The sequence below is a fragment of the Gavia stellata genome, chromosome 39 (genome assembly GCF_030936135.1).
Source record: "Gavia stellata isolate bGavSte3 chromosome 39, bGavSte3.hap2, whole genome shotgun sequence".
NCBI lineage: Eukaryota > Metazoa > Chordata > Aves > Gaviiformes > Gaviidae > Gavia > Gavia stellata.
Window position 1 is genome coordinate 36,806 of NC_082632.1, and position 16,171 is coordinate 52,976.

General features: G+C 62.4%; 1 protein-coding gene across 1 annotated transcript in view; it reads right to left on the reverse strand.

The window, feature by feature from the left end:
- Nucleotides 1–9,115: 9,115 nt before the first annotated feature.
- Nucleotides 9,116–16,171, reverse strand: part of LOC104255182 (zinc finger protein 721) — a 43,118-nt gene continuing 36,062 nt past the window's right edge. Inside the window, 3 exon segments of the mRNA XM_059833101.1 lie at nt 9,116–9,227; nt 9,312–10,447; nt 10,508–10,760. Coding sequence (XP_059689084.1) covers nt 9,116–9,227; nt 9,312–10,447; nt 10,508–10,760 — 1,501 coding nt within the window.

The following is a 16,171-nucleotide window of genomic DNA, read 5'->3' on the forward strand; positions in this document are numbered from 1 at the left end:
CCCCCACACCCCTGGGACCCCCCCCTAGGTCTATGGGTGCCCCCCAGATCTATGGGTGCCCCCATGATACCTGGGACCACCCAGTCCCTGGGTGCCCCCCACACCCCTGGGACCCCCCCCAGATCTATGGGTGTCCCCCAGACCCCTGGGTGCTCCCTGGATACCTGGGACCCCCCCAGACCCCTGGGACCCCCCCCAGATCTATGGGTGTCCCCCAGACCCCTGGGTGCTCCCTGGATACCCCTGGGACCCCCCCAGATCCCTGGGACCCCCCCACTAGATCTATGGGTCCCCCCATGATACCTGGGACCACCCAGTCCCTGGGTGCCCCCCACACCCCTGGGACCCCCCCCAGATCTATGGGTGTCCCCCAGACCCCTGGGTGCTCCCTGGATACCTGGGACCCCCCCAGACCCCTGGGACCCCCCCCCAGATCTATGGGTGCCCCCATGATACCTGGGACCACCCCACACCCATCTCCACTCAACACCCTCATTCCTCATTAGCTGGGTGGGGGGTGTGGGGGGGTAATTAGCCAGGGTGGCAGCGGGGGAGGGGTGGGGGGCCGTGGTGGGGGAGGGGCTGTAAATATTTGGTGCCGAAATGGAGATTTTTACACTAATATATAGATGAGTTTTGGGGTCGTTTGTCTCTGTCTCATCTGTGCGAGGGTGCTCGGACCCCTGGGTGCCCCCTTGGGTGCCCGAACGCCTGGGTCCACCCTGGGGTGCTCAGACACCTGGGTCCCCACTTTGGGTGCACGGACGCCTGGGACCCCCCCTTGGGTGCCCGGACGCCTGGGTCCACCCTGGGGTGCTCGGATGGCGGGGGTCCCCACTTTGGGTGCCCAGATACCAGGGTCCCCTCCTGGGGTGCTGGGATGCCTGGGTCCCCACTTTGGGTGCCCAGACACCTGGGTCCCCCCCGGGGTGCTCAGACACGTGGGTCCCCACTTTGGGTGCCCAGACACCTGGGTCCCCTCCTGGGGTGCCCCCCTGGGGTGCTCAGATGCCTGGGACCCCCTTTTGGGTGCCCAGATGCCTGGGTCCCCTCCTGGGGTGCCCCCCTGGGGTGCTCAGATGCCTGGGACCCCCTTTTGGGTGCCCAGATGCCTGGGTCCCCTCCTGGGGTGCCCCCCTGGGGTGCTCAGACACCTGGGTCCCCTCCTGGGTGCTCGGACACCAGGGTCCCCTCCTGGGGTGCTCAGATGCCTGGGTCCCCACTTTGGGTGCCCAGACGCTTGGGTCCCCTCCTGGGGTGCCCCCCTGGGGGTGCTCAGATGCCTGGGACCCCCTTTTGGGTGCCCAGATGCCTGGGTCCCCCTTTGGGTACTCGGACACCTGGGTCCCCTCCTGGGGTCCCCCCCTGGGTGCTCAGACACCTGGGACCCCACTTTGGGTGCCCAGATACCAGGGTCCCCTCCTGGGGTGCTGGATGCCTGGGTCCCCACTTTGGGTGCCCAGACACCTGGGTCCCCCCCCGGGGTGCTCAGACACGTGGGTCCCCACTTTGGGTGCCCAGACACCTGGGTCCCCTCCTGGGGTGCCCCCCTGGGGTGCTCAGATGCTGGGACCCCCTTTTGGGTGCCCAGATGCCTGGGTCCCCTCCTGGGGTGCTCAGACACCTGGGTCCCCACTTTGGGTGCCTGGATGCCTGGGACTGCCCCCTTTGGGTGCTCGGACACCTGGGTCCCCTCCTGGGGTGCCCCCTGGGGTGCTCAGATGCCTGGGTCCCCACTTTGGGTGCCCAGACACCTGGGACCCCCCCCGGGGTGCTCGGATGCCTGGACCCCACTTTGGGTGCCCAGATGCCTGGGTCCCCTCCTGGGGTGCCCCCCTGGGGTGCTCAGACATGTGGGTCCCCACTTTGGGTGCCCAGACACCTGGGTCCCCTCCTGGGGTGCCCCCCCTGGGGTGCTCAGACACCTGGTCCCCTCCTTGAGTGCTCGGGCACCAGGGTCCCCTCCTGGGGTGCCCAGATGCCTGGGTCCCCTCCTGGGGTGCTCAGACACCTGGGTCCCCACTTTGGGTGCCCAGACACCTGGGTCCCCTCCTGGGGTGCCCCCCTGGGGTGCTCAGACATGTGGGTCCCCACTTTGGTGCCCGGACACCTGGGTCCCCTCCTGGGGTGCTCGGACACGTGGGTCCCCTCCTGGGGTGCTCAGATGCCTGGGACCCCACTTTGGGTGCCCAGACGCTTGGGTCCCCTCCTGGGGTGCCCCCCTGGGGTGCTCAGATGCCTGGGACCCCCTTTTGGGTGCCCAGATGCCTGGGTCCCCTCCTGGGGTGCTCAGACACCTGGGACCCCCCCCTTGGGTGCCCGGACACCTGGGTCCCCTCCTGGGGTCCCCCCCTGGGGTGCTCAGACACCTGGGACCCCACTTTGGGTGCCCGGACACCTGGGTCCCCTGAGAGGTGGTGATGGGGGGGTCCCTTTTTTTTTTTGGGGGGGGGGGGGGCCGGTCTGGCATACAGTGGGGGGTCCCCAGACCCCTGGGTCCTCTCTGCCCATCCCCCCTTTGGGGATAATGACGCAAACACCCCCCCCCCACCCCCCCCCCCCCCCATGACTCAGGGTTTAGGAACCCAGACATCCAGCCAGCTGCCCAGCCCCCACCCAGCACCCAGTAGGGCACCCAGACCTCCGGGCACCCCCAGATATCTGGGTGTCTCATCCTATAGGTGCCCCATCCTATAGGTGCCCCCCCCTTCCAGGGGACCCAGGTGTTTGGGGGTGTCCCCCCCCCCCCCCCCCCAAAGGGTCTGGGTGCCCCCGCAGGAATCGGGACCCGGTTGCGCAACGTGGGAAAAGCCGTGGCGTGACACACGTGTAAGGGGGGGGGGCAGGAAGCTATAGGGGCTATAGGGGAAGGGGGGCTATGGGGGGGGCTACAGGGGGTGTTGGGGGGGTTAGGGAGGAGGTCAATGCCCAGTGAACCCCCTCCTATCCCTATACACCCCCTATACACCCATATATGTTCCTATACAGCCCCCCTATACAGCCATATATGCTCCTATACACCCCTATATGCTCCTATACACCCCTATGCGCTGCCATAACCCCCTATACATCCCCTACACTGCCATAAATCCCCATACGCCCCTACATACCCCTTTACGTCCGAGTATTTCCCCATACACTCCTATATACCCCCTATACACCCCCCAACTCCCCTTTAACCTACTGTACCCCTCCATACACCCCCTATATTCATTTACACACCCCTATAGACTGCTATACACCCCCATACAGCCCTATGCATCCCCATACAGACCCCCCGGAACCCCCTCTACAGCCTCTGTACACCTCTGCGGGCTCCTCTGGACCCCCGTCCACCCCCTATATGCCCCTATACAAGCCTTAAAGACACTGTAGACCTCCCTTAAAGACTCTAAAGACCCCTATAGACATCTATGCATCCCCTATAGCCCCCTATAGCCACGCATACATCCTCTATAGCCTGCTATAGCCACCCATACACCCCCCCAGTCCCATATAACCCCCTATAGCCCCCTTCATTCTCTATAGCCCCCTCGGCTCCCTATCACCCCATACACCCCCTATAGCCCCCTGTACCCCTACATGTAACCCCCATAGCCCCCTATACACCCCCTATAGCCCCCTATACACCCCCTATAGCCCCCTATACCTCTCCACACAACCCCTGTACCCCCCAATACACTCCCTATAGCCCTCCTCATACACTCTCTATAGCCCCCTCAGCTCCCTATCACCCCATACATCCCCTATAGCCCCCTGTACCCCTACATGTAACCCCCATAGCCCCCTATACACCCCCTATACACCCCCTATAGCCCCCTATACCTCTCCACACAACCCCTGTACCCCCAATACACTCCCTATAGCCCTCCTCATACACTCTCTATAGCCCCCTCAGCTCCCTATCACCCCATACATCCCCTATAGCCCCCTGTACCCCTACATGTGACCCCCATAGCCCCCTATACACCCCCTATAGCCCCCTATACCTCTGCACACAACCCCTGTACCCCCCAATACACTCCCTATAGCCCTCCTCATACACTCTCTATAGCCCCCTCAGCTCCCTATCACCCCATACACCCCCTATAGCCCCCTGTACCCCTACGTGTAACCCCCATAGCCCCCTATACACCCCCTATAGCCCCCTATAGCCCCCTATACCTCTCCACACAACCCCTGTACCCCCCAATACACTCCCTATAGCCCTCCTCATACACTCTCTATAGCCCCCTCAGCTCCCTATCACCCCATACATCCCCTATAGCCCCCTGTACCCCTACGTGTAACCCCCATAGCCCCCTATACACCCCCTATAGCCCCCTATAGCCCCCTATACCTCTCCACACAACCCCTGTACCCCCCAATACACTCCCTATAGCCCTCCTCATACACTCTCTATAGCCCCCTCAGCTCCCTATCACCCCATACATCCCCTATAGCCCCCTGTACCCCTACATGTAACCCCCATAGCCCCCCTATACACCCCCTATAGCCCCCTATAGCCCCCTATAGCCCCCTATACACCCCCTATACACCCCCATAGCCCCCTATACCCGCCGCCATCGCCACTATACGGCCCCCCTAGCCCCCTACACAAGCCCCATAGCCCCCTATAGACTATTATAGACCCCTATGGGTCCCATACGCCACCTATAGCCCCCTACGGACCCCTATAGCGCCCCATATACCCCCCTATAGCCCCCCTACACACCCCTAGAGCGCCCCCGGGCGGGCGGGTGGGGCATCCCGGTGAGGCCACGCCCCCCAGCGGCACGCAGCCAATGGGAGTAGAGGAAGGGCGTGTCCCTCCCTGCAGGAGGCGGAGCCTCTCCGCCGCCATAAGAGCGACGCCGTCACCGCCGCCGCCATTTTGCGAGATGACCATGACCGTGATGGCGGCGGCGGCGGCGGCCACGACATATCCGGGCCGGGTTTGGGGTCCCCCTGAGGGGATCCCCGGTGGGGTCACCCCTTCCCCACCCCGACACTTCACCTTCGAGCCTCCGGTAGGGCCCAGCGGCCCCCCTAGGCCCCGCCGCCGCCACCGCCGCGTCCTTTACCCGCCTGCTGTGAGTACCGGACGGCTGCGTTCCCCCGGGGGGTGGGGCGGGGGAAGGGGGGGGGGATCCCTCCTCGGTCCCCTGGGTCCCCGGCTCCTGGGTCCCTGGGGGGGGGCAGGATGAGGCACATTTCCCGGAGGAGCGGGGGGGGTGAGTCATTTCCTCCCCCCGCCCGCCTCCGGCCTGACTCAGCCCCCCCGGGGGGAGCACCCGGTGTCCTGGGGAGGGCCCCGGGGGTCACCTCACCCCCCCCCCCCGGGCCAGTGTTTGCCCCAGGGAAGGGCTAATTTGCCCCCCCAGGGAGGGGCAATTCCCCCAGTCGCCTTTCTGGAAGCTAAGCAGGGTCGGAGAGGGTTTGCCCTCGGATGGGTTCCCTAAGCTTGATCAGGAGTGGCATTTCCCCCAGCCGGGGGGGGGTTATTTGCCTCGGGGGAGGGACCTGGGGGTGTATCCCTCCCTCCCAGGAGAGTATTTGCCCCCCTGGAGGGGTTATTTGCCCCGGGGGAGGAACCTGGGGGTGTATCCCTCCCTCCCAGGAGAGTATTTGCCCTCCTGGGGGGGTTATTTGCACCGGGGGAGGGATCTGGGGGTGAATCCCTCCCTCCCAGGAGAGTATTTGCCCCCGTGGGGGGGTTATTTGCCCCGGGGGAGGAACCTGGGGGTGTATTCCCTCCCTCCCAGGAGAGTATTTGCCCTCCTGGGGGGGTTATTTGCCCCGGGGGGGGACCTGGGGGTGAATCCCCCCCTCCCAGAGGAGTATTTTCCCCCCCTGGGGAGGGTTATTTGGCCCGGGGGGGTAATTACCCCAGTTACCCTTCTGGAAGCTAAACAGGGTCGGGGGGTGTTTGCCCTTGAATGGGTTTCCTAAACCTCATCGGGGGCAGTTATTTGCCCCCAGGGCGGGGGGATTTGCCCCCAGGGAGGGGGTATTTGCCCCCGGCAGGTCGGTTCTTACCCCACTTTGTTGCCCCCCAGGTGCGGCGGCCGCCCCCCACGGAGGAGCCGAGCGCGGCGAAGCGGCTCCTGGTGCTGCTGTTGGCCGTGGTGAGCGCCCAGGTGTACAACGCGCCCGGGGACGTGACACCCGAGGTGGCTGCGACGACGGCGGTGACACCCGAAACACCCACGGTGACACCCGAAACACCCGCGGTATCTGCTGTGACATCCCTGCTGGGGGACGGAGCGCTGCTCAGGACTGCTGTGACACCCACGGGGACAACCCGGACACCCAATGAGACACTGGTGGGGACACTGGCAGCACCTGTGGGGACACCCATGGGTGCCTCCTGCCCCCGTCTGCTGCTGTCACCTGCCCTGCGGCCCCACAACTGCACAGCCAGCGGCACTGCCCGCTGAGGGGCACCCAGGATGCTCACCCTGGTCTCAGGGTGGCACCCCAGACTGTCACCTCTGCCTCGGGGTGGCACCCAGCACCCTGCCGTGCCTATCGCCGTGGCCTCAGGGCTGTGCCTAATGCGCTGGACTGGTGGCTGTGCCTATTGTAGTGGCCACAGGGTGGCACCACGCACCCATGGGTGCCCCTCACCTCAGCCTCGGGGTGGCACCCAGTGCCCCAGGGACACTTTAGGGCCCATCACCCTGGCCTTAGGACTGTGACGGCACCCAGCACCCATGGGTGCCCCTCACCATGCACTCAAAGAGGCATTCAGCACCCATGGGTACCCCTACCTCACCTTTGGGGCCGCCCCTAGCACCCATGGGTGCCCCTCATCCCACCTTGGGGCTGCTCACCTCATCCCCTTCCCCCCCCATGGTATTTATTTATTGTATTTGTATTTATTTTGCTGTTATTTAATTACGGGTTATTTAAGTTTATTTAATTGCGGGTTATTTAACGTGATTTGGGGGTATTTAATAATTGCTGTTATTTAACGTGAGTCGCTGTTGGGTCTTCATTGGAGCGTCATGTGGTCGCGGTGTCAGGGGGAGCCCTTAAACCCCCCCCCCCAAACCCCCCTCGAGCCCCTCCGCCCGCCTGCAACCCCCTCTGCCCGCACCTTCGCTCGGGAGAAACGGGCCGGAAGCACTTCCTTCTCCCTGACGTGCGAGAAAATAGGATTTTTCCATGTTTTTTGCCCCAATTTCCAGGCTGGGGAGGGGCGGAGGCACTGCACCCACTATTTTGGGGGTGTCCGATGCAGGGAGTTAAAGAAAACCCCCATTTTAGGCAGAAAAACATCACTTCTCATCGCGAGTCGGCCGCGGGACGCACGTGGGCGCCCAGCTCTTGTTTATTGAACCGACTCGTAGGCGATGCTGGAATACAAAGTCACAAGAGTAACAAAACAAAACAAAAAAATCTATTTTCTTTTTAAAAAAAAAAAACAACCCGCTGTAAACAGCTCGATTTTGCTCCCATTTTGGGGGGGGAAATGTTGGGGGGGACCGGGCAAACCCCGCGGTTGACTCGGGACAATAAAGTCTTTCCTCCGAGCCGCGTGCTCGGCAGTGCCGATGACCCAAATTGCGGCTTTTTTTCCCCCCGTAACGGCACTTGGGGAGCATCATCGCTGCCCGGCCATGCCGAAAAACCACGAACAAGACACATGACAGCAGTAAAAAGAACAAAAAGAGAAATACCGCCCATCGATCCCAGATGGGACTCACCCCCAGCCCACCCCCCAAAATAATCTGCCCAAAAAGAGCGAAACCCAGCAGAAAACGGGGAAAAAAAAGCCCCAAAACAACTTTTCTGCTTTGGTTTTGACCACTTCCCACCTAGGACAGATGCGGTAAATTTTTGGGTCGTGTTCAGCAGTGTTTTAAAACACAGCGGGGAGGATGAAGGGGTGGGAAAAGTCCGTTAAAAATCATCTTAATTAGGTGAGGAATCGATTTTATTCGCTTCCCCAAAAAATCTGAGGGGTGGCAGCGGGTGCTGCCTCCCACCCCGCCCCCACCATGGGGATAGTGATTTGGGGAAGGGATGTGTCTTCCTGCTGTGAAAAGGTGGTAATTTGGTTAAAAACTTAAGGGGAGGGGGTGGTCCCCTTAATTAAATCATTAATTAGCTGCCAAGGCTGAATGGCTCTGGGTGGGAACAAGCCCCGCCCTCCCATGGGTCTTTGTGGTCAACCCAAGTTGGGTGTTGGGTGAGCGGCTGGGGAGGTTGGGTGAAGGATGGAGCCGGGGCTTGGCGGGACTCCTCATTCCCCCATAATTAGGGAGATATTAATTAATTACCCACGAAGGCTGAACGGCTCCGGGTAGGAACAACCCCCCCAACGCCGGGTCTTTGAGGTCAACTCCGGTTGGGCGTTGGGCGAGCGGCTGGGGAGGTTGGCAGGAGGATGGAGCCGCGGAATGAAGGGGACTTCCCCGTCCCCCTAATTAGAGGGAACGTTAATTAACCCACGAAGGCTGAACGGCTCCCCGCAGGACCAACCGCCCCAACACCGGGTCTTTGAGGCCAACTCCGGTTGGCCATTGGGCGAGCGGCTGGGGAGGAGGACGGAGCTGGGACTGCGGTCAGGGTTGGAGGAGCGCCCTCATCCCTAATTAGAGAGATCATTAATTAGCCACCGGGTCTGAACAGCTCCGGGTGGGATCAAGCCCCCCAGCACCAGGTCTTTGAGGTCAACCCAGGTTGGGTGTTGGGCGAGCGGCTGGGGGAGGCAGGGGGAAGGATGGAGCCGGGGCCACGGCTGGGGATGGAGGAGCTCCCTCATCCCTAATTAGAGAGATCATTAATTAGCCACCGGGTCTGAACAGCTCCGGGTGGGATCAAGCCCCCCAGCACCAGGTCTTTGAGGTCAACTCCGGTTGACCAGGTCTTTGAGGTCAACTCCAGTTGGGCGTTGGGCGAGCGGCTGGGGAGGTCGGCAGGAGGACGGAGCCGCGGAATGAAGGGGACTTCCCCGTCCCCCTAATTAGAGGGAGCGTTAATTAACCCACGAAGGCTGAACGGCTCCGGGTAGGACCAACCGCCCCCAACGCCGCGTCTTTGAGGCCAACTCCGGTTGGGCGTTGGGCGAGCGGCTGGGGAGGTGGGGAGGAGGACGGAGCCGCGCCCAGGGCCCGGCACCCGCTGCTCAGTTGATGAGGGAGGAGGTCTGGGCCCCCGAGGCGGGCGCCGAGGGGAAGGAGGGGTGGGGGAAGGCGCGGGCGGGGAAGGACAGGGCCCACGGCAGGTCCAGGGCGGGGCTGGAGAGGGAAGGGATGGGCAGGGGCGAGGGGGAGGCAGGGAAGGAGGGCAGCGAGGGGATGGGGGCCGCCGGGCCGCCCAACGGCGGGGAGAAGGCGGCGCTGGAGAAGGCGCCGGAGGGGTTGGCGGCGGCAGCAGTGGCGGCGGCGGCTTTGGGCTTGTCCCCGGCGTGGGTGCGTTGGTGGCGGTTGAGGTGGGAGCTACGGCTGAAGCACTTGCCGCACTCGGGACACTTGTAGGGCTTCTCGCCGGTGTGGACGCGTTGGTGGATGGTGAGCTCGGAGCGTTGGATGAAGCTCTTGCCGCATTCGGGGCATTGGTAGGGTTTCTCGCCGAGGTGGGTGCGTTGGTGGGTGATGAGGTTGGAGGAGACGCTGAAGCATTTGCCGCACTCACCGCAACGGTACGGTTTCTCCCCGGTGTGCATCCGGCGATGGATGGTCAGGTCCGACTTCTGGATGAAACCCTTCCCGCAGTCCCCGCAGGCGTAGGGTTTCTCTCCGGTGTGGATACGCCGGTGTTTAACCAGCGCCGAACGTTGCCCAAACCCCTTCCCACATTCCCCGCACTTATAGGGTTTCTCCGGCGGTGCCGCCGGCGCCGTCTCACCGGTGCCGGTATCCGATTCCCTCCCGCAATCCATACATTGCTGAGCGCGGGGACGTAACCCCACCGCGCTGCCCCGGTTCTTCCCGCAATCCGGGCATTTGGGGGACTGCCCCACGGTTCCCCCGGCACCGTGGGCGCGTTGATGCTTGAGCAAGGCGGCGCCTTGACTGAAACATCGCCCGCATTGGGCGCATTGGAAGAGGCGACCGTGACGGTGAGCGGCCAAGAAGCCGGCTAGATGTTCGGGGCAACGGTAGGACGCCCGTTCGGCCGCGTGGATCTTCTGGTGCCGGTCAAGGTGGGAGCTGACGCTGAAGCTCTTACCGCATTCGGCACAGGTGTAGGGTCGTTCGCCGGTGTGTACCCGTTGATGCCGTTCCAGGTCGGAGCGTTGGATGAAACCTTTGCCGCAATCGCCACAAGCAAACGGCCGTTCGCCGGTATGGATGCGCCGGTGTTGGGTGAGGTTGGAGCCTCGGCTGAAGCTCTTACCGCAATCGCCGCAGCGGTGAGGCCGTTCGCCACTGTGGGTCTTCCGGTGTTTGGCCAAGGCGGAACGTTGGGCGAAGCTCTTACCGCATTCGGGGCAACGGTGAGGAGCCGGCGACCCCTCCGGCGGAGGTGGTCGAGGACGGGTGCGGGGTTGGGCGGGTGGACCGGGTCCGCCGGCGTGGGTACGGCGATGCCGGTCGAGGTGGGAGCTGACGCTGAACCGTTTGCCGCAGTCGCCGCAAGGATATGGCCGTTCGCCGGTGTGAACCCGTCGGTGCCGCTCCAGGTCGGAGCGTTGGATGAAGCCTTTGCCGCAATCACCGCAACGGTGTGGTCGTTCACCGGTGTGGATACGCCGGTGCTGGGCGAGGTTGGACCCTCGGCTGAAGCCTTTGCCGCAGTCACCACACCGGTGCGGCTTCTCCCCGCCGCGTTCCGGCTGCCGAGCCGATTGCCGACACCGCCGCCCGCACTCGGAACACCGGCGCGGTTTTACCGGACTCTGTGACCGGTTCCGCGTCCCGCATTCGGCACAACCGCCCCGGGATGCCGGCGATGCCGCGCCGCCCTTCTTGCCCCCGTTCCCTTTACCCACGACGGGGGGTTCGCCCGCCTGTCCCCCGCTTTGGCGCTGGTCGGCCTCCTCCAGCGCCGTCTCCTCGCCGTCCCGCGCTGCCGAATCCTCTTCCGTCCCGCTCCCGGCGCCAGTGCCTGCACCGGCGTGAGAAACCATGAGCCCCTCCCGGCACAACGCCCGCCCCCCAAATTCATTTTAAGCCCCCCCCAACATGGGGAAACGTCATCGAGCTGGACTTCTGGAAGACCTTTGGCGCAGTGCCGCGCGCCGTCCTTCTCCCTAAGATGGAGAGGAGTTGGGATCCGGCGGATGAGGGATTGGGTGGGTGGCGGCATCCAGAGTCGCGGTTGACGGCTCCGTGTCCGCTGCCGGGCCGGGAGAGGAGGAGGCTCATGGTGGTCCTCGCGGTGGCCCTCGTGGTGGCCCACCAGGCGTCATGGGGACGGAGGTTTTGGTGGGACCGAGGGGGAATGGTTTTAAGGTAAAAAAGGGCGGATTCCGACTAGATCCAAGGAAGAAATTCTTCCCGCTGAGAGTGGTGGGACACGGGAAGAGGTGGCCCCGAGAGCTCGGAGGTGGCCCATCCCTGGAGCCGGTCAAGGTCAGGTTGGCCGCGGCTCCGAGCACCCCAAGCGGGGAGAAGACATTCCCACCCGGGAGGTGGGTCCTGTCCCACCCAACCCCTTCCATGACTCAATGAAAACCCACCCCCTGAACCCCCCAAAACTGCCCCCACCTCATATCCCATGGGATGATCCCAAGACGGAGGAATCTCAGGGAAGGTCTTGGAGGGCGGAGGGGGTCTTCGGAAGGTGTCCCCCCCAAATTTACCTCCATCCTTGGGCGTCTTCTTGCGGTTGCGGCGCTTCCCGCCTTGTCCCTGCTCCCGCACCAACTCCCGCAGCATCTTTTCCACCTGGCTCCGACCGGCCGTTTGCAGGATCAGGCCCAACTGGCGGCGTAAATCGGGGTTCACCCCCCCGTCGCTGGAACCGGCCCCCGCCGAGGGGGGGATTTGGGTGGGTTCGGGTTGACCCTGTTCCCCCTCCGCTTCCACCCCTGGGGAAAAAAAAAAAAACACAAAAAACAACCCGAACGCCCCAATCCTTGGAGCCCTAAAAAGCCCAGGAATTCACCCAAATTTGGGGGGGTCCCCAAAAATCCTGAGGGTTCACCCAAATTTGAGGGGGCCCCGAAAAATAAGCGATTCACCCAAATTTAGGGGGTTGCCCAAACCTAAGGAAGGCGCTCAAATTTGGTTGGGGTCCCCCAAACTTAAGGGATTCACTCAGATTTGGGGGGTCCCCCAAAAAGCCTAAGGGATTCATGAAGATTTAGGGGGTCCCCAAAACCTAAGGGGTTCACCCAAATTTAAGGGTCCCCAAAAAACTAAGAGGTTCACTGAAATTTGGGGGGGGGGGGTGTGAAAGAGAAGAGATTCACACGAATTTGGGGGGTCACCCAAACTTAAGGAGGTCGCTCAAATTTGGGGGGTCCCCAAAAACCTAAGGGATTCATCTAAATTTGGGGGGTCCCCCCAAACCTAAGGGATTGACCCAAATTTGGGGGGTCCCCCAAACCTAAGAAATGCACCCAAATTTTAGAGGTTCCCCAAAACGTTATGGAATTCACACAAATTTAGGGGTTCCCCCAAATTTAAGGGATTCACCCAAATTTGGGGGGTCCCCAAAAACTTATGGAATTCACCCAAATTTAGGGGTTCCCCCAAATTTAAGGGATTCACCCAAATTTGGGGGGTCCCCAAAAACTTATGGAATTCACCCAAATTCGGGGATTCCCCCAAACTTCAGGGATTCACCCAAATTTGGGGGGTTCCCCCAAACCTAAGAAATGCACCCAAATTTGGGGGTCCCCAAAAACCTAAGGGATTCACCCAAATTTGGGGGGGTCCCCAAAAACCTAAGGAAGTCACTCAAATTTCAAGGGGGTCCCCAAAAACCTAAGGAATTCACCTAATTTTGGGGGTCCCCCCAAACCTAAGAAATGCACCCAAATTTTGGGGGTCCCCAAAACCTAACAGAATTCACCCAAATTTAGGATGTCCCCCAATCCTAAGGAATTCACCCAAATTTGGGGGTGTCCCCAAAACCTTATGGAATTGACCCAAATGTGGGGGTTCCCCCAAACCTAAGGAATTCACCCAAATTTTGGGGGTCCCCAAAAACTTATGGAATTCACCCAATTTTGGGGGTTCCCCCAAACCTGAGGAATTCACCCAAATGTGAGGGTTCCCCAAAATCTAAGGGATTCACCCAAATTTGAGGGTTCCCCCACACCTAAGAAATGCACCCAAATTTTGGGGGGTCCCCAAAAACTTACAGAATACACCCCAATTTGGGGGGATCCCCAAAAACTTACGGACTTCACCCCAATTTGGCCTTTCCCCCAAACCTCAGGAATTCTCCCACATTTTGGGGGGGATCCCCACAACCGAAGGAGTTGACCCACATTTTTTGGGGGGGCTGTCCCCCCCCCCGCCGAACCCCAAAACTCACCCGACGCCAGTCCCCGCCTCCGGTGGGACTCGGCGAAGGCGGTGATGCGCGGCCAGCTGATCGCGATCTCCTCCGCTGCCGGGAAGAAGGGTTGGTCCTCAGGCGCCCAGACGCCCCGGTGAGGGGCTCCCTCACCCCCATTTCCCCCCAGCCCCCCCAATTCCCCCCCCCCAACAACAGACCCTCCGTTTTGGGGTGAAACGCTCCACTTTTGGGCAAAAACAGGCTTCCACCAGCTCCAAGGGAAACTGAGGCAGCGTTGGGGTACAACCCCCCCCCCCCAATATCCACCCTGAGGCCATGGGATGCTCACAGCCCCCCCAAATTGTGCCTGGGGGGGGACACACATCCCCAACCTCCACATGGGGGGTGACAATGGTGCTGGGCCCCCCCAGAATGACCCAACGCCCCCCAAATGAGACCGTCCCTCGGTGCCCCTTACCCAAAGAAATGACGTTCTCGTAGTTCTCCTGCATGGTGGCCCTGAAAAATGGGGGGGGCCCTGGGGGGGACACGGGGGGGTCCCAAGGGGGTGGCGTCACCCCACAACCAAACGTCCGGCCCCTGCAATGACAAGAGACCCCCCCCCATCCCCGTTAGCACCCCAATACCCCCCTTTTTCTGTGGGGAAGGGGGGGGGTGTCTGTGTCGTTCCCCCCCTCCTTGCTCCCCAAATTTTCCAGGGCTGTGCACCCCGATACCCAGGGAGTCCGGAGCTAAGGTGTGCCCGTGTTTTGGGGTGCCATGAGGATGCACCCCGCTTTTTGGGGTGCCCAGGGGTTGCACCCTGTTCTTTGGTGTACCCAGGGGATGCACCTCACTTTTTGGGGTGCCCAGGGGCTGCACCCTGTTCTTTGGGGTACCCAGGGGATGCACCCCACTTTTTGGGGTGCCCAGGGGGTGCTCACCCACAATTTGGGGTGCCCAGGGGTTGCTGCCTGGTCTATGGGGTGCCCAGGGGTGTGCTCCCCTGCTTTTTGGGGTGCTCAGGGGGGTGCTCACTCACTCTTTGGGGTGCCATGGGGATAGGCCTACTCTTTGGGGTACCCAGGGGATGCACCCAGCTTTTTGGGGTGCCCAAGGGCTGTGCCTGCTTTTTGGGGTACCCAAAGGATGCTCACCCACTCTTTGGGGTGCCCAGGGGGTGCTCCCCTGCTTTTTGGGGTGCCCAGCGGCTGCTCACCCACTCTTCAGCGTACCCAGCGGATGCACCCCACTCTTTGGGGTACCCAGGGGGTGCACCCTGTTCTTTGGGGTGCCCAGGGGATGCACCCAGTTTTTTGGGGTGCCCAGGGGGTGCTCACCCACTCTTTGGGGTGCCATGGAGATATGCCTGTTCTTTGGGGTACCCAAAGGATGCACCCCACTCTTAGGGGTACCCAGGGGATGCACCCTGTTCTTTGGGGGTACCCAGGGGATACACCCCGCTTTTTGGAGTGCCCAGGGGGTGCTCACCCACTTTTTGGGGTGCCATGGAGATATGCCTGTTCTTTGGGGTACCCAAAGGATGCACCCAGCTTTTTGGGGTGCCCAGGGGATGCACCCTGTTCTTTGGGGTGCCCAGGGGATGCACCCAGTTTTTTGGGGTGCCCAGGGGGTGCTCACCCACTCTTTGGGGTGCCATGGAGATATGCCTGTTCTTTGGGGTACCCAAAGGATGCATCCAGCTTTTTGGGGTGCCCAGGGGGTGCACCCTGTTCTTTGGGGTGCCCAGGGGATGCACCCAGTTTTTTGGGGTGCCCAAGGGGTGCTCACCCACTCTTTGGGGTGCCATGGAGATATGCCTGTTCTTTGGGGTACCCAAAGGATGCACCCAGCTTTTTGGGGTGCCCAGGGGATGCACCCTGTTCTTTGGGGGTACCCAGGGGATACACCCCGCTTTTTGGGGTGCCATGGGGGTGCCCCCCCTGCTCTTTGGGGTGCCCAGAGGATGCTCACCCACTCTTTGGGGTGCCCAGGGGCTGCACCCCCACTCTTTGGGGTGCCCATGGCCTCCCACCTCTGCACCCCCATCTCCCCCCCCCCCCCAGGACACAACCCCCCACCCCACCCCTGGAGCACCCACCGCGGGGGGGGGGTGGTGGGGGTGCAACCAGCGAGCACCCCGGGGCGGGGACCTTTTTTTGGGGGGGGGCCCCCCGTTACCTGCGGCGGGGAGAAGGGGGGGCCCAGCCCGGCTTCCCGGGGCTCCCCCCCGGGCTCCGGGGACCCTCCTCGCCGAGCACCGGTCCCGGTGGAGGCGGCTCCCCGTGTGACCCGGATACAGTGAAGCTGTGGCCGCCCTCCTCCTCCTCCTCCCCCCCCCCTCCTCCTCCTCCTCCTCCTCCCCCTCCTCCTCCTCCTCCTCCTCCCGCACCAGCCAGGGCCCTCTAGCGGCCCCCGCCTCCGGTTCACCCCCCCCCCGACACCCCCTCACCCCACCCCCGGCTGCACCGACCCCTCCCCAGCGCCCGGATTCCACCACCCCCCCACCACCGGTGCCCCCCACCACTATGGGTGCTCAACCCCTATATTAGACACTGGAGAATCCCTAGCGAGCGATGCTGTTGGATGGGGTGGGGCGGGGTGGGGGGGGGGCTCGTCCCGCTGCCCCCTGCACCCCTACTCTTGTCCTCTCTCGCCGTGGATGCCCTTAGGGACCCTCGAAGGGGAAGGGGGTGGGGGGGTCAAACATGGGGGTCCGGAGCCCCAAATCCATCGGCCTTCAGAGGTGGGGGCAAATGTACCCTCAGGGGTTGACGCGGCGGTC